Here is a 19,259-nt window from a genome sequence, read left to right as displayed (position 1 = left end):
TAGGAACTTTAACTAGTGTTTATGTTGTCAGTTTACCATCAGGGGTTACGGAGGTTAAAACTATCTCTGCTACCGTTAACGTGCAGGTCTCTCATGAGTTGCCTACGGTTGAAGAGCAGATAAAGGCTACTGATTTGTCTGTGTTGTCACTGGAGGATCAAGAACGTGTTCAGGCTCTGCTCTGGCAGTACCAGTCGGTGTTTTCTGTACATGAGGGGGATTTGGGGTGTACTACCCTGTTGTCGCATGAGATCCCACTGATGGATGATACTCCAGTTCGGCAGCGGTACCGTCGAATACCCCCATCGGAGTATGAGGTGGTAAAGGCCCATATCAATATGTTGTTGGAGGCTAAGGTGATACGCGAGAGTTGTAGCCCTTACGCATCCCCTATAGTTCTTGTCAAGAAAAAGGACGGTAGTCTGCGGATGTGCGTAGACTACCGTCAGTTGAATGCGAGAACTAGAAAGGATGCGTTTCCTCTTCCTCGTATTGAGGAGTCATTAGATTCACTGACAGGGGCCCGTTGGTTTTCCACCATGGATTTAGCTAGCGGATACAATCAGGTCCCTGTCAGTGAACAAGATCGGTTTAAGACTGCATTTTGTACGCCATTCGGCTTATTTGAATGGAATCGCATGCCTTTTGGCCTTTGCAACGCACCTAGTACGTTTCAGCGTTTAATGCAGCGTTTATTCGGTGATCAACAGTGTCAGTCATTGTTACTGTATCTGGATGATATTGTAATTTTCTCATCTTCAGTCAAACAACATCTGGAACGACTGGAGCTTGTTTTGAGTAGGTTGCAGTGCGAAGGTCTTAAGGCAAAGTTAGAGAAATGCGCTTTCTTTCGTTCGGAAGTCACATATTTGGGTCATGTGATTTCAGCCGATGGTGTTTCCACCGACCCCAAGAAGATTGAGGCTGTGGCCCAGTGGCCACAACCTACTAGTGTGTCAGAGCTTCGCTCCTTCTTGGGCTTTGCGAGTTATTACCGCCGTTTTGTGGAGGGGTTTGCTAAATTGGCAGCCCCTCTACATCGGCTGGTTGCAGAGTTTGGTGGCACAAAGTCTCGGAAGAGAGCAGAGCCAGGTTTTGCAAGTGGCTGGACTACCCACTGTCAGAGAAGTTTTGAGAGTTTGAAGGGTAAGCTCATTTCTGCTCCGGTGCTCTGTTATGCAGATTTTTCCCTCCCTTTTATTTTGGAGGTGGACGCTAGCCTGGGTGGGTTAGGTGCAGTCCTTTCCCAGGAGCAGGGTGGCAAAGTAAGACCTGTGGCATATGCAAGCCGTGGCCTAAGACCCACAGAACGTAATATGTCAAACTATAGTTCTATGAAACTAGAGTTTCTGGCATTAAAGTGGGCCATGGCTGAGAAATTTAGAGAATATCTATTAGGCCATAAATGTGTGGTGTATACTGATAACAATCCTCTCAGCCATCTGACCTCAGCTAAATTGGGGGCTACAGAGCAGCGCTGGGCATCACAGCTTGCTTGTTTTGATTTTGAAGTTAAGTATCGGCCTGGGAGGTGTAATAAGAATGCAGACGCCTTGTCTCGTCAGAATCCACCCGTACTGGAAGTGGCAGGTAGCCTGTTCCCAGGTACAGGGGTCCCCGCTTCGGTACGTCAGGCTGTCGCTGTACCATTGGCTCCTGTTGCTTGTCAGGCCATGGTGACTGCCTTACCGGGTCATTCACTTGATCATATCGGGGGCTTACAAGAGGCTGACCCAGTAATCGGTGAGATTCTGGGGTTTTGGAGAAAGCAAGAGTTCCCTGGGCCTCTTGAGCGGCGGCAGCTTTCACAGGCTGCTCTAATTCTTCTTCGGCAGTGGGACCGCCTGGTGGAAAAGCAGGGAGTGATTTATCGTCGAATTTTTCGTCCTGATGGTGGGGATGAGATTTTGCAAGTAGTTCTACCTTCTGTACTGCAGCGTGACGTGTTGCAAGGGTTGCATCAAGAACACGGGCACCAGGGCATTGAACGCACTACTGAGTTAGTGCGTCAGCGGTGTTATTGGCCTGGTATGACAGCCAAGGTGGCACGATGGGTTCAGGAGTGTGAACGATGTCAAGTGGCCAAAGACACTGAACCGGCTGCCCGTAGTTTTATGGGACATTTGCTAGCGTCCCGGCCAAATGAAATCTTGGCCATCGATTTCACGTTGCTTGAAGCCTCTCGTTCAGGCTTGGAGAATGTTCTTGTAATGACGGATGTGTTTACGAAGTTCACTCTTGCTGTCCCTACTAGGGATCAACGGGCCGAGACTGTAGCACAAGTGCTGGTGTGTGAATGGTTCTATAAGTTTGGGGTACCTGTACGAATTCATTCTGATCAGGGCCGAAACTTTGAGTCCCTTCTGATCCAGCAATTGTGTAAGCTTTATGGGGTTGAGAAGTCTCGCACTACACCATACCACCCAGCTGGTAATGGTCAGTGTGAGCGCTTCAATAGAACATTGCATAACTTATTGCGCACCTTACCAGTTTCAAGGAAAAGAGACTGGGTGTCATGCCTCCCTCAGGTGCTCTTTTCATATAATACCACTCCACACCAGGCCACAGGTGAGTCCCCACACTTCCTTATGTTTGGTCAGGAGCCGCGGCTCCCCATCGATTTCCTGTTGGGCAGAGTGTCTGAGCCAGTGGCAGGTGAGGTGCATGAGTGGATTATGGAGCACCAGACACGGTTACAAGTAGCCTTTGATGGGGCAAGAGATCGTTTAAAGGTAGCCGCTGATCGTCGGAAAACATCTTTTGATCTGCGGGTCCATGACGCACCACTTGAGCAAGGGCAGCTGGTTTATCTCCGGGAATGTGGAAGGCAGGGCCGACACAAGATTCAGGACTTGTGGAGCTCTGTGGTGTATAGGGTGATAGAAGCGCCTAGGGTAGGTGGCTCGGTTTATACTATTGCACCGGTGGATGACGGGGGTAAGATCAAGCGGGTTCACCGGTCATTGTTAAAAGTTCAGGTTCAAGGGAGCCCTGTTCAAATACCCCGTGTCGCTCATGTGGTTGAACCAGAACAGAGTTTACAGGATAGTTTGGATGAGGTGGACTTGTGGGTAGCCTTGCCAGAGTCATCTCAGGCAACTTGCGTTCCTGTCCCTTTTGAAGGGTCAGTTGTGTGTGAGGGAGCTGTGGCTATAAATGGGCCAGGTCCTCCTTGCGAGGTGGAAATAAGTCAAGGTTCATCACTAGACTTGTCAGTTCTGAGTCAGCCGCGAGAGGCTGAGGTTTTGCCTCGTAAGTCAAGGAGGCCAACAGCTGGCCAACATTCAAATGTTCATCATTTGCCCAGAGCAGTTGGAGAAGCTGCAGAATGCATTAGGGTGCCCTCTGGTGCAATGTCTAGTGCAGTTTTAGCTGTTTTTAGGCCATGGGATTGACTCCAGGTTTGGGATTTATCGTCGGGGCGACGATTTATAATGTGGGGGTGGAATGTAGCAGGGTGAAGTGTTACCGGTGTTGATTATTGGCTAGTGTCATGTGAAAACGTTGAGCCTATCAGCAGTCTGCTGTCACGATATAAAAAGAGGACGTTTTTGTCACTTGGGATGCGTTGTCACCCGTACCGCCCCTTGACGGAAGTTGGCACTTATGAATGGGAGAGTATCTGGAGTGCCGCCTCTGCGTTCTGCTGCTGTGTAGGCTGCCCCTGGCTTTGAGCTCGTCAATGAACAAACTACTGCATGTTATCGTTAGCGACTGTGCATAGTACCGTGTTATGAACATCTTCCGATTGAGTGACAGGATCAAGGGTTTCACCTTTATATTATGAGACAAGATGCGCGTCTATTGATGTAACGCACTGCTGCCTTGCCTGGGCTGATTCCGGTCGTCTTTTTGTTGGAGTGAACTTTTTTTCTTTTTTTTGGCGAGCCTGGACGATTCCTCGCCAAAGAGTGAAAGTAAAAGCGTGGCTGTTTCTCGTTTGCCCTGTGAGTGTGCGGGCGATCGTGGCCTCACTTATTTTTGTGGACTGACTGTGTACTTTTTTTGTTCTCTCTTTATTTTACTTTTTTTTATTTTTTATTTCTGTCCTAAGGAAGGTGTATAGAGGAGGGGTTAGCCGCTGTTTAACGGGGTTCACGTTGAGTGTTGTGCTTATTGTGTGACCTTACTTCACCAGAGTGTGTGTGGGGGTATTAAGCGTGTTGTGTGTGTGTGTGTGTGAATTGAGGGTCACAGCAGGCCATCTCCCTCCCTTAAGCTTTCTTGTGTATTTGTATTATGTTGTATCCATTTTTTTTTATTTATTGAAGTGTTGTAAAGTGTTCATTTTTTTCTTTTGTTGACACGTGAATAATTAGCCCTTGATGGTAATGTATTGATGATTTTAAATTTTGTATTGAATAAAGCTGCTTCATTTTTTTTGTACTCCCAGGCCTATGTCTCTCTGCTCACCCATTTTTCGGTAACGAACCTGTGCGCCCCCCCTGTCTTGGGGCTGGCAGTTCCCGGTATATATACCGGGTGGCGTAGTTGAACGTTATATAATTGTTGTTGCTTTATACAGTTCCTTCCAGTACCTGACGCCACTGGCCACATATAGATTAAGTCTTGTTAGAGCAAAATAATAAATAAATACGTACACATATTAAAAAAGCAGCCAAGATGAATGAGTTTAATTTTTTATATAGATTAAAATTGAAGACAGAAGCAGCTGGTATATGCGGTCACTTAATATTCAAATCCAGTAGATCCACTTCAGATTTATTTCTCAACAGTTTATGTCTACGTGGCTGTTTTCGTTTATATTCGCCAAGCTATTATGTATTTTGAAATAATCTTGTCCGTGATGTGTTCGTTCTTACGACGAAAGGCAGAAACCTGCAGCTCGAGAGATACATGTTATTCTGCCAGTCGCGCTTTCAAATAGTCTTGCACACTTAAACGGGTCACAAACACCTGCATTTAGCTCGTGTTGTGTTATAATGGGTGTATTGTGTGCATTTATGACAATATTTTATTTGAAAAAGCTCTTAAACAAGAATAAATTCGTTTGTTTTGAACTTGTGACACTGTGCGCGCTGATCGGAGGCAGTGATTTCAGATAGGCAGCCGCGAATATTTCATTTTCACACAAACAGTTCAAAAACATCTGAATTTAGCTCCTGGTGTGTTCTAATTGGTGAATTGTGTAATATCGCTTTAATATTTTAATTTTAAAAGCTATAAAACAAGAATAAACTCGTTTTTTCTGAGCTCATCATTCCACACGCTCCTGCTCAGAGCGGTGATTCATCTCTCGTATTTCTCACGTATCACTGACCACACATCAATTATTAATGAGCCCTGACCTGATAATAATCATATATGTTGGTTTAGCTTGTCAGTGTGAATTAAATCCAAGTATTTATTTGTATTTTAACCGATTTAAAAATGAAACTAAAAGAGAGTCTCCTCCCTTTCAGTCGAATTTCCCTTTCAGGAATTGCACCTGTAGGGGCGCATTTTCTCTCAGACAATGTAAGTCTCAGCACATATACTCAAACAGATGGACAGAGTGAGATGAGATGTCTGACAGTTTTTTAATTTTCTGTTATCCATACAGTGTTGTAAAGTCGTGAAACTATCCATATTTACTCAGAATGACTTTTTTTCTGTATGAAAAAAGGTTTTGAAGTGTTTGGAATTTAAAAATGCAGGACAATTAATAATTCCATTTTTACTGTCATTTAAAAAAATCACCACGACAAAACCGTTCAAGCTATCCAAAATCCTTTGGCAATTTAAGTTGTTTAAAATGTTTTGGCATCATGTAGACAAAGTTTGGTGTGTATAGTGTTACTCTCCTCTGAGCAGTATGCATTAATTCACAGCTAAATGTAAAAAAAAATCCACATTCAAATCAAAATAGCTGACTTCCTGTTGATCGTAGCTGATGACTGTGAATTAGAAAGTTGTCCGTCTTGATAAGAACAATTTTTGTACCGAGTTTGGTGTCTGTAGCTAAAACTAACCCCCCCACTTTTGACAAAAGGTGGCGCTATAGAGTGCCTCTTCCACGCCCTCTTATGAACTTTTGCCAGTGTCTAGTTATCATAAATACTGATATGTGTTCTGAATTTCATGAAATTCTAAGTATGTTATATGCCTTAAAATCACCTGAGAAGTATTCAAGTTTGACATGTTGCCACGGCAACAATATTTTTAGATATCAATATCCCCCTAGCAGATTAATATAGGCTGTGTTTTAACATTATTCTGATGAAGTTTGAAGCAAATCGAGTAAAAATAAGATGCTGAATACAAAGCATTTTGAAAATGACACACTTCCTGCTGCCAGTTGGTGGCGCTATAACTTTGACTCCTAATAGTCACATATATGCGATCGACATCATACAAAGAATAATCTGATGAAGTTTGATTAAAATCAGGAAATGTATGTGGATGGTATTAGACACTTCCTGTTTCTCATTTCTCGCCATAATTTCAACGCCTCGCCACGAGCAAACCGTTTGAGATATCAAAAATCCCCTGGCAATTTTTCATCCCCAGTGTCTTGAGATCATGTTGACCGAGTTTGGCGGCAATCGAGTAAAAAACCTATGACAAGTATTTCAAATTCCAGAGCATGCGCTTTTTACATAACTCTAAATAGCTGACTTCCTGTTGGGCGGAGCCTATGACATGCAATACGCAAGTTGTTCGGCACGATGAGATCTATATGTGTACTGAGTTTCATATTAATACGTGCAAGTATGTGTGAGCTATACATCAACATTTATGACTGTGTTCCAGGGGGCGCTGTAGAGCCCCTGTGCCACGCCCGTGTCCCAGCCTCTGAAGGCTCCTAAAGGCCACAGATTCCAAATTGTGCGCAAACTTTCAAGAGTTTTTGAGTATGTTAAGGACCCCAAAAGCCCCCACAACTTTGACGACAAATATGAATAATAAACCCCAAATAGCCAACTTCCTGTTGGGCGGAGCCTATGATATGCAATACGAAAGTTGTTTGTATTGATGAGTTCTATATGTGTACCGAGTTTCGTACGTCTACGTGCAAGTATGTATGATATATGGCCCTCCATATTCCAGGGGGCGCTGTAGAGCCCCTGTGCCACGCCCGTGTATCAGTCTCTGCCCGGCCCTAATGGCCGCAGGTTCCAATGTGTGTGCCAATTTTCAAGACTTTTTAAGCATGTTAAGGGCCCCAAAAGCCCCCGAAACCTTGAAGAAAAATAATAATAATAAATAATAATAATAATAATAATAATAATAACAAATAATCCTAAGGAAAACAATAGGGCTCTCGCCCTCCAGGCTTGAGCCCTAATAATTAAAGCTGCAAGCAGCGATGAACGGGCCCTCGCACCCGGGCTCACCGCCATCGTGTGGCTTTAGTAAAAAGGTGAACGTTGAGAAATATGCATTTAAACTCATAAATATAAGTGCAATATATCAAAGTTTATTCCATATGTGTGCCAATCTTCCTGTTGCCAGCAGGTGGCGCTATCGTTATAATGGAATATTGGCCTTCAGATGTGTTCAAGCCAGGACCCTTATCACACATTTGAAGTTTGGGCAAGATCGGACATTTTATGCCTGAGTTATAACATCTTTTATTCCCATGGCGAGACATCGAACTTCGTCATGGCGACATGGACATGCCTTTTAACAAAAACTCAAGATCTTCACAACTAAACATCACACAGGTCTTTAGATTAGACTGACCACAAAAAAGACATTGATGTCATAAAATTTCTAGGAGTAGTTTGTCACAGTGTAAAATATGTCACTTCCAGTTGCCAATAGGTGGCGCTATGACTATAACTGAATATTGGCATGTAGATCTGTTCAGGTGAAGAGTCTTATCAAACATGTGAAGTTTGGGGCGGATTGGACATTGTGTGTGTGAGTTATAGCACCATCATTTTTCATGGCGAATCATCGAAATTTGTCAGGCCGCCATGGACACGCCCTTTAACGAAACCTCAATTCCTTCGCAATTTAACATGGCAAAGGGCTTTAGATTACACTGACCAAGTTTGGTGTTGATCTGAATAAATCTCTAGGAGGAGTTCGTTAAAATACAACCCCTGAAAATGACAAAAACAACACCAATTTTGCAGGGAAAATTAAAAATAACCGACTTCCTGTTGGGATTCGGATTTCGTACCAAGAGACTTTTTTGTAGCTATTGGTGTGTTACATATGTTTACCGATTTTCGTACATGTATATGACATGTAGCTCGAGGCGCACTCCATTGAAAATGTATAGGTGGCGCTATCGAGCCATTTTGCCACACCCAATGGAATATTAGCCTCCAGATGTGTTCAGGTCAGTACTCTTATCAAACATTTGAAGTTTGGGCAAGATCTGATATTTTATGACTGAGTTACAACAACAACTACTCCCATGGCGAGACATCGAACTTTGACATGGCGCCATGGACACGCCCTTTAACGAAAACTCAAGATCTTCTCAATTTAACATCGTACAGGCCTTTAGATTAGACTGACGACAAAAAAGACATTGATGTCAAAAATTTCTAGGAGTAGTTTGTCGCAGCGTAAAATATGCCACTTCCTGTTGCCAATAGGTGGCGCTATGACTATAACTGAATATGGTCGTGTCAAACTGTTCAGGACAGGAGACTCAGCAAACATGTGAAGTTTGGGGCAGATTGGTCATTGTATGTCTGAGTTATAGCAACTTCCTGTTTCATGGCGAATCATCGAAATTCGCCAGGCCGCCACACACAGGCCCTTCAACGAAAACTCAAAAGCTTCGCAATTTAACATCGCAATGGCCTTTAGATTAGGCATACCAAATTTGGTGTTGATCTGAATTAATCTCTAGGAGGAGTTCGTTAAAATACAACGCATGGAAATGACAAAAATGACACAAAATTTGCTCATAATATTAGAAATAACCGACTTCCTGTTGGGTTTCGGATTTTGCTCCAAGAGACTTTTTTGTAGGTATTGGAGAGTTACATGTGTATACCGATTTTCATACATGTACATGAAACGTAGCTCGAGGCGCACACCGTTGAACGTGTATAGGTGGCGCTGTTGAGCAATTTTGCCACACCCACTTCTGAAAGCCATATCAGACGTAAATTTTCGCCAGTTCTGAGGTGTGTGCAAAGTTTCATGACTTTTCGAGCATGTTTAGGCCCTCAAAAATGCGATTCATCTTAGAGAAGAAGAATAATAATAATAATAATAATAATAATAAACGGAGCAATTCCAAGAGGGTCCTCACACCATCGGTGCTCGGGCCCTAATAATAATAAACGGAGCAATTCCAAGAGGGTCCTCACACCATCGGTGCTCGGGCCCTAATAATAAACGGAGCAATTCCAAGAGGGTCCTCACACCATCGGTGCTCGGGCCCTAATAATCCTTAGGGGAACAATAGGGCCCTGCGCCCATTGGCTCGGGCCCTAAAAAAAACCTTCCTCCATTCTCCTATCCGCGCTCGCGACCGCTCGCACCTCGTGTTTGCGGTTGAATGTTCATAATTGATGGATGAACATCTATGCCCGGGTAGAGTATATCAGCAATCCAGCGAAGAGAAAAGAAAACTAAAAGTAAAAAAAAACAAAAAAAAAAAAAAACAACAGACATAAAGTTGGACGTTGGACGAGTCTCAAATTTAGGGACCGTCTCTAAAGTTACATGCGATATTGATATACACTTTCTAACGTCAGAGAATTTGAGGAGAATGACTTACAGTCATAAAAACAACTGTGATTGTTCATGTAGGTGTCAGCTATAATGCACACCTCATACATTTTTTATATATATTAAAATAAAGTATAAATCATTTAGGTAAAAACAAGGCCCGTTTATCACTTTCAGGCACATTCCTGTGAAAGTTTTTTTTTTTAGGTTCCTTACGAAAATTACCCATGGTTTTAACAATAACACCACAAATCATTGTTTTTGTAGCCATGGTGGTAACTGCAAATTAACCATGGTTTTGTTACTTCAAATAATAATTTACAAAGTATTAATATACTGTAATATTATTTTGTTGTTGTTGTTGCTATAAAAACAGGCCTTAGCCATCAATAGCCTTTAAAATGACTTAAAATGCATTATATAAAAAAATAATGAGGCAATAATGACTGGTTAATAATAACACTGTTAAAATACATAATGTAGGCAAATACAAAATAAACAATTTATGTACATGTTATTACAAATGCCATGTCATTGTTGCTGTTACACTTACAGGACAATCAAATCCTTGTTTAAGCTACTGACCAAACATTTAATTCATATTCACTCAATCTTTCATTTTTGGACACCTTGTTGCTATAGATGACACAGGCTTTATAATTTCTTCAACAAAAAAAACGTGCATATCACAACCCTTACAAAAATAAACCATGCTTCTAACATAGTAAAATTGCTTAGTTTCCTTTTGCATGATTTCTGAATGCTTGAGACTATGAAATAAATTAGAGTCATAATAAAGTTATAGCCACAGGTAAATGTCGAGAGCTACAATTGTGATTAGTAAATAATACAATTTATTCATTTAGTTTTTTATTTGATTAAAGTTCTTTTTTCACTCCTATAGTAGTTGTTTTTTCATTATCATATTTGAGGAAGGGGAGCACAACAATACAGTCCTGCTCAGGGCACACATTTGGCCAGCAGCGGCCCTGAAGCTGTTGTTATACACGTCTCTGGGAATGTGTGCTCTACTACACACACACACACACACACACACACACACACACACACACACACACACACACACACACACACACTGAAACACGCGTGGTGTTTTCAGCTCTTCACTATATTGATGCATGATGTAGGCTACACATGTGCATGTCAGCGCGCTATGAGAGGATTTCACCATTTCATTTGATAAAACTATCTTCATTCATACGTATCGTATACACAGACTGACTGAAACGGCAACCTGTCAAAATAACATTTCGGTATAACTTGAAGAAATTCAAACAGAAATATAGTACTATTGCACAGTAGAATATGCTATACGTCAAGTAGGCTTAATATCTAATAATAATAGTTAATTAAAAAACACAGAAACTCTGGTTACAACCCACCAAAATAAAAGTTTGGTCTAACTCAAAGAAATTATGTAAGAAATATACTTAAAAAAAAGATATACTAAAACATTATTTTAAAGGAATATCACACAAGTTTTCATAGAAGTTTTAATTTAAGCTTGCCAAAACAATAACACCATATTTTTCAAAAACAATTTCTAAAAGTATATTTGTATTTGTGCCTATAATGTTTATTTATTTATTATTTTTGTCAGCTAATAAAACCTATGCTTCAGGGACCATATTCATATAACATCTAAGGCTAAATGTAGCTCTTGACTGGTTGAGTTAGATGGTGATTAACACTAAACAGCAGAAAATCATTGAGTCTCCCCATCTGTAAATGTCATTGGCTGTTAAAGTCTTGTTTCTTATAATAACATTGACATATTCATAACACTGAATCTTTTATAATGCTCTTAATTACATGTCGATGCATACTGTATGCATTAGTGAGTGTGGTGGTGCTTATGGGGTATCGTCACTTATTCCTTATATGAACTGTTTCAAATGCAAAACATTGATTGGACAAACTCCTTTCCTGTTTGGATTCTCCGGTATTTCCTCCAATCAGAGTCATGTGATCAAGATTGATCAAGGAAAACTGGACTATTTTGTGTGGGTGCTTTTGCTCTTCGAGTATTTAAAGGTACATTTTTACAGACTACTGCTGGTATTTTCTTGTTTTCTGTAGTTGTCATGTGTAAGCGCAGCATACAGGAGGATGTGAAGAGTTCGGGGAGCAGGTGGCTAAGCAGATTAGCATGGATGTGTTTGGTGTGACGCTAATGACAGCAGACGAGAGGTGCTGACGTTACTCTTTGACAGGCAAACATGGGATTTGGCTGCTGGAAACACTGATTTAGTCTCTGTTTGTGTGTTTTTACTGTTTGACTAAGTACTGTATAAACAGAAAGCTTTTCCCTAAAATGTTGATATTTCAGAGATTAATTAAAACAGGTCTGGGTCACATTTCTTACTCTCTCTTTTTTTTTCGTTGGTATTGTGTTCTGATTTTAATGTTAGATACACACATTCTACTCAAATTCTTATGACATGTGTTTTCATTACCAGTACTTTTGAGGAGTTTCATTTCATGTATTCTTGTTATTCCTAGAGTTGATTCTCAGAGGTTTCATTATTTTATTATTACTATTATTTTTTTAAATGTAGCATGAAAGATAGACATCTTTGTAGAGTTAAAAAGACCGGTTTTACTCCTCTGGTCAAGCAAAAAATCTGATTTTAACACAAGCAACTGCTGATGATACTGACAATATCAATTATCAGTATCAATTCAAAATTATAATTTTTTCTCAATACAACCTGGTCTTATTGTGAGCACACCTTTAATTAAAATGTATTTACTAGGATTATTTTTATGATTCATGGTTAACACCCTGCAATTCCCTCTTGATCCCTCTGAGGTCTCTAAAGTCATGTCGCAAATTGGACACACCACAAGATGATTGGTCAGATTTTGGGGTGATTTCTCCTCTTCTGACAATCCTAGGTATTGTCCTGATTATCTTGTTGGTGTTTCTAAAGATTATTTTAGCAGATTTTCCTGTAGTGTGAGCAGTGTTAAGAGTGACTGGATCTGCTCGGAAGAACATCAGAGGCGCCCTGATCGCAAATCAAAATGTTGAATATTTCCGATTGGAAATCCTGATGAGTGTTGGGAATTCTGAGGACAAACGCTTGTACACTCTGGAGATTATCACGTGAAACAAAACAATATCCAATGAGAAAGCGTGGTGACAGAAAACGGAAACAAATGCAGTCATAGCAGTTTCTTCCTGCCTATCGTCTGCCATATTTAGGCTCCAACGTTCTTCTGATCAGGTTCGGACACTCTTAACACACCTCACACCAAGAGAAAGATAATCGGGACATAGCTAGGATTGTCGGAAGGGGGGAAATCGGCCCTAAATCAGCCCGATTATCTTTTGGTGTGTACCCAGCATAAGTTGTATTCACGTCTGGGAAACTTGTAGACAATTTTGATATTTGATTTTCTAAACCATGAACTTAAGATATGCAAGTAGACAGAACTATTTATATATAGTATTTGACTGAAACCTCAGCAAGCTATCTAGTGCGGTAAATGTATAGAATGGTGTGTTAAAGGGGGGGTGAAATGCTCCTTTTCACTCAATATCCTGTTAATCGTGAGTACCTATAGAGTAGTACTGCATCCTTCATAACTCCAAAAAGTCTTTAGTTTTATTATATTCATAAGAGAAAGATAGTTTGTACTGATTTTTCCCGGAAAAACACGACCGACTGGAGGCGTGACGTGTGGGCGGAGCTAAAGAATCACGAGCGCCAGTAGGCTTTTGTGTTGAGAGCGTTTGGAAGCTGTGACATTACCGTGAGGAAAAAACCATCATCGAAAACAAACCATGGCTAACAGTCAGATTCAGTCGTTTATTTATGATCCAGAATCAGATCCAGAGGCTGAAACTGAACGAGAGCAGCAGCAGCAACGACTCGCTCCGAGCGGGGCTCGAACCCGGGTCTCCGATGGGAGGCGGAAGCACTAACAAGGAGGCAGAGATATTTGAAGCAGTTTTACTCACCGCCTGCGGTTCCAACACACAATCGTGACCCTTTTTCGTTGGGATTGCATCATCCTTAAGAAATAAACGATACGCAAATCCGTCGTCAAACTGGGCCTTGTTTGTAAAACAAGCATTTTCGAAATGCAGGGAACGAACACAAACACTTGCACAACTCCGGTGATGCTCTGTAAAAATAAACTCCATCCACTGGTCCCTTAATGCTGTTTTTTCTTTGGTAATCTGTGCAGGGTTGTCTTGCCCTGGCAACCAAAAACACACTTCTGTGACATTTCGCGACGCTCTCGCTCTGATCAGTGAATCGTCTGTGCTCAGCCTCGCTATACGGGAGCGCGCGCTCTTCCGGCAGAAGTGCCTCAGGACCCATATAAGGAAATTCCACTCCATCTAACGTCACACAGAGCCATACTCGAAAAAAACTTTCCAAAACTCGTGACAAACCGGAAGGAGTATTTTTGGAACAGAAATACTCCTTCAAACGTACAACTTAATTTTTGAAACTTTGTCCATATTTAGCATGGGAATCCAACTCTTTAACAGTGTAAAAAACTCAGTATGCATGAAATAGCATTTCACCCCCCCTTTAATGGTTATATGGTTGTCAACAACTTGGATGCTGCATTTTATTCAAAATCCATTGGTTCTTGATTAAATATCTTCAAAACCTTTTGGCCTTAATAAGATTCTGCCAAGAAATAGTCTAGAACGAACCTGATGTCCTCCGTGATTCCTAGTCTTCCTAACAACAAAGCACTAAAATGCGAAAAAAAGACTAACTTAAATATTGGGCAGTAAGAAATTTCCTTTAACATGTGAAGGCATCATAACCTCTGCAGGAAAGTGACCCTCCAGGAGCAGAATTGGACACTGGTTTACAGCAAAGACCGTATGTGTGAAAGTACCAAGAGTGTCGTACAGAGCAGTTGCAGTTTTATCTTTCTCCATCAGTTTCATGTGCGGACCAGTGCTTCCCAACCCTGGTCTTGGAGTTTCCTCAACTTTTATATTTCTGCCTAATCCACGGGTCTCTAATCCTGCTCCTAGATGCCCATTTACCTGCAGAGTTTAGCTCCAACTTTAATAAAACACATCTACACCAGCTTATCAAGGTCTTCTGGCTCATTAGAAACTTCCAGGCAGATGTGTTGGAACTGGTTGGAGCTAAACTCTGCAGGACATTGGCCCTCCAGGAGCAGGATTGAACACTATTGTCCTAATTAAACATTTGTGATTCAACTCATCATTTCAAAGACCTGAAATGGTTGGGTCAGATGAGAGAAACATACAAAACGTGTGCTGTTTGGGGTTCTACAGGACATGGGATGGGCACCACTGATGTAGACCACCGTTCAGGCAAAGTAGTGTTTCTCTCTTGTCTTATTCAGGCTTTGTTTTAGATGGAGCAGTTGTTCTGTCTTGGAACAAGTCTTCCACCAGACTTGTTCTGTCACAAATCCACAGAATCCCATTGGCCAAGATCAGACCTTCGACTCCTGTGAATCCCACTACGTCCATCTCAGGTTTCAGTCAGCAGGAGCAGCTCTCATATCTCTACCGTACTGCTTGAAGTACAAGTGCGAGTGATACTGAAGCTCGGGAAGCATCATCCGAACACAAAACCCCTGATCCTGGAGTGACAGGTTCCCTCGCACCTCGTATCCCACGATAGTAGCCGTCTCCGTCTGCCATGGGCGGAGCAAGTCTTCCAGCTCTCCCGGAGGAACCTCAGCCCTGGACACGCATTTCTGTTGCATTTTCATTGTAGAGGCCCTGAGCCGCGCCACCTCTGTTTTCAACCTCTCCAACCCGAACTGAGCTGCCTTCTCCCAGAACACCTGCTCGAAGAAGTCGTACAGCAATGTGTCTAGCATGTTCCACGATCGCACTTTCTCCCGCATGTTCTCATCCAGCTCCGTCACACAGTTGCCAGCGCGAGCGTTGAGCCGAAGGTAAGCCACATCCGGGTGCTCCAGTCCGAGAAGAGCTCCCAGGAGAACTAGGGACTCGTCAAAGTGCTCTGCGATCATCACCAAGTGAAACGCTTCCTCCAGCTGAGCCAAGTCCTCCGGCCAGGAGCCGTTCCACTTCTGGTTGTTCAGCCCCAAGTCAAAGCTCATTGGGTTCTTGGCAAGACCATTCCCAGGTTCCTTCGGGTCCCAGAAGGTTTCTGGAGAGTCCAAGAACACAGAAAGTGCAGATTTGCCTTGGTTGGCGGCGGCTCGGTGTGCACTGAAGAACGCTGGGGTGATGGAGGTGTAGTATCCGAAGACCGACTCGAAGGTCTTGATCGGGTCTCGCAACAGCGTGATGAAGACTGTGTTCTGGGGCATAACCTTCCTCACCTCCCTCAGGTCCAAACGCATGTGACTACAGAGCACGTTGAACTGAGATGAACCCTCAGGCAGCTCATCCACAAACGCCGCTCTGAATCTGAGACAGAGAGAGAGAGCGAGAGTGAAGAACCTGTTTGGATTAAAGCTCATTTAACCTACACGGTTTTTAATGGTCTCGAGGGAGGACGAGAATACATTTTAATGACTGACTTGTTCCATCCACTCTACACTCTCGGAAAAGGTACAAAAGCTGTCTCATAGCAGTACCCTTTAAAAAAAGTTATACCTTTATACTTTCATTTACCCCAAAAGGGTGCATACTAATGCCATAAAGGTACATAATCTGTACCATTTTGTAGGGCATTGACAGCTTTTGTAACTTTTTTAAGTGTAGTGAAATATGTTTCTCAAGGCAGTGTTTTTTAAGGACAATTTTGGTGCGCCATCCATTGGTGTTTGTTTACGATTGTATTTTGGTGCCCTAGCATGAGTAGCTAAATGATGAATATCATAAAGACTGATTAGCTAACAGTTGCTAATTTGTCAGCAATTGTGGGCCAACCAGAGGACATTGTAATGAGTCCTGTAAGTATTTAATTGTATTATAGCTGTGTTTTGGAGGTTTATCTGTTCTTAAATCGTCATTTGGTACCCTAGATTGATCAACATCCAGCTAACCATTGATCGTCCAGCTAGCACCTTGGTAAAATAAGCACATTTTTCTCCTCCTGTTGTCTTTGACCCAGAATATTATCTAGTGAAGAAGCCTGAGATCAAAGACAGCAGCAGAAGGTTATGAACTTCTGGAAGATCCTACACCAAACCGCCTCTGAGATGAAAGGGAACAGGTAATGCAGACTGAAACTAACATGTAATTAAACTGAAACATTGCTGGAAACGTGATGTGCATCATGCATTGTGCTCATTTTACCTGTCTGGGTAGTTAAACTGGTACGTGTGGGAGGGAAAGGCAAAAGTGGCGCCCTCTCGTTCCCCGAGTCGAAACAGGATGTTTTGCACGGTGCTGCTGCCGGTCCGGTGTGTCTTCAGGAAGACCAATGGTGGATGTGATCTCTGCCGCTCGGCTCTGGCTGTCGTTGTGTGTTTGAGCGGTTGGTGTGTGTTTGGAGTGAGCGTTGACGTGTGTTTCTCAGGAGCTCTTCTCTGGTTCCTTCTGTCTGCTGTAGGTCTCAGTTCATAGGTTCTGTATGAGAAATATCATGTTAGACGCCCCATGTTAGATCTCTTTCTTTCTAGTCTGTTCTTTGAACCATATTAAATTGCTTCACTGACATGAGTACTAGCAGAAACTGTTTAAATGATGACTCAGAAGGCACCAACAATAGAAAGCACAAACATGCATTACTTGCGTAAGCGTGTTAAGTGCACAAGCATACAGATATGAATGATGCAACAGATGTATATTTCTCAAAAGAAATTGACTTTAGTGACACAATTAAATGTCATCAGAAGCATTTTAACACAAAACCAGGCTTTGCTTCCAAGCTACATTTAAGAGTCCAGATGACATGGTGAACTTTCCAGTGTGGTGAACAACTCGGTGTAGAAAACTGCTTTTGACCAAAGAAACCAAAGAAACCACACCACATGATGTGCACCTTGTGTTGAGAAAACCAGTTAAACACCAACCAAACCTAATTAGAATTAAACAGAATTTGGTCCAGATCTACTTTGAAAGAGCTCGTAGATAGCTGTCCGTTTTAACCTTCAGTGTTGTATTATCATTGAGAAACTAGAATAGTTTTTAATATATATAAAACTATTATGAACTATAATAGTTTCCTCAAGTTAAACTAAATGAGAAATTCTGCCTTTGCAAGTAGCTGTAAACATTTTTGGTACTATATACTAATACTATATATATATATATATATATATATATATATATATATATAATATTTCAGTTAATGATTATTTTATTTCAAGATTTAGTTAACTGTAAAGCATTGTAAGTCACTTTGGATGAATGCAAAATCTGCCACATGTGTATAGTATTAAGAAACTACTATGGTTATCTTAATATTTTGAATGCATTTTTATATTTCCTTGTTTTCTTGTTAATTTTAGTTATTTTGGTTGCTATTTGTATAACTTTTTGGTTTTATTTAAATTTTTAAATGTCTATAAGGTTTTTAGAATTTTTTGCTGTAGTTAAACTAAATTTCCTTTCTCTATTTTACTTAATTTCAGTTAGATTTTAACTTATTTTTCAAGTGACAAAATTATTATTTTAGTTTTAATTAATGCTCTAGTGACACCAGGGTCATGGGTACGAACCCTTGAAGTTGCTTTGTATAAAAGCACCATCCAAATGCAAGTGTAAGCATAAGTAGTTGATTTGAATGGTTTATTCTCCCAGTAGTTCAAGCCTCTCACCTGTTGGTCTGCAGTGAGTGTGTGGCCAGGAGTGTGAGGAGCAGTAGGAGCGCTAACACCAGCAGTAAAGCGCTCACCCGGTGCCTCCACAGCCAGCGCAGACCCATCTCCACAAACACAAGACTGTGTGGAGCTGCTGAGCGCTCAGCGTCTGTCTGTGATGTGAGGATTGTGAGGGCAGGACGGGCCGCGTCTCTCACGGCCTCCTCTCACCCCTTTAATCCTGTAGGCTGGATCAGAGAAACACACACACACACACTGACGCATCTCACAGCTTCTGTCCGTCTGCCACACAGTGCTTTAGATTCATCACAAGTCTTGTCACGGCAGTCTGTGTTGTGTTTTGTTTCAAATGTAAAGTTTGGGTTAGTTAACGTGATCTGGTTACCCCTTCGCTGGTAGATGCTGTAACTATACCTTCATAAGGGTAAAACATGTTTCCTTTCAGAAGTCCACATGGGATCTTCTAAAGTTCTCAAAGTGATTGCATTAATTGCTTCATGCACTGCAAAAATGCAACATCTTCCTCAGTGTTTTACTGATGCAAAATGAAGACATGTAGATGTGTTTTCTGAGAAACTGAATCTAAGCATAAAGCAAGAATCCAGCAGATGTTTAGTCTTGTTTTAATGGTAAACTCATCATTTAGTTTCTCAAGCAAATGCATCGTGATTTAAGAACCTTTAGACATTGGCAATGGAAAAATCCAAATATTTGTCTTTCTATTGTAGTTGTTTTAGTGCCTGGCTCTTTAGACAGCTCAGGACAGCTGAATTAAAGTGATTTAAATATCAAAAATCATATTTTTTGAGGTTTTTCTAAGTGTGCATCTATGCATGCTGATATTTCCCACAAGCCTACACTACTGAAGAGTTTGCGATGGCTCTCTGTGATTT

The 19,259-nt window shown here is 41.6% G+C and overlaps 2 protein-coding genes across 2 annotated transcripts in view; one reads left to right on the top strand and one right to left on the bottom strand.

Annotated features, from left to right (window-relative positions):
- The window catches only part of LOC127941920 (envoplakin-like), a 70,342-nt gene that overhangs the window by 31,374 nt on the left and 19,709 nt on the right, over positions 1-19,259 (top strand). The window lies entirely within an intron of this gene.
- LOC127941929 (galactose-3-O-sulfotransferase 2) lies at positions 14,224-18,603 on the bottom strand. The gene is made up of 3 exons (XM_052537422.1): positions 18,364-18,603; positions 16,898-17,170; positions 14,224-16,063 (listed from the first exon to the last, which is right to left on the bottom strand). The coding sequence occupies exons 1-3, from the start codon at positions 18,468-18,470 to the stop codon at positions 15,157-15,159; spliced, it is 1,287 nt and encodes a 428-aa protein (XP_052393382.1). The 5' UTR covers positions 18,471-18,603; the 3' UTR covers positions 14,224-15,156.

Source organism: Carassius gibelio, chromosome A3 (assembly GCF_023724105.1).
Source record: "Carassius gibelio isolate Cgi1373 ecotype wild population from Czech Republic chromosome A3, carGib1.2-hapl.c, whole genome shotgun sequence".
Taxonomy (NCBI): Eukaryota; Metazoa; Chordata; class Actinopteri; order Cypriniformes; family Cyprinidae; genus Carassius; species Carassius gibelio.
This window is presented reverse-complemented; position numbering and strand designations above follow the sequence as displayed.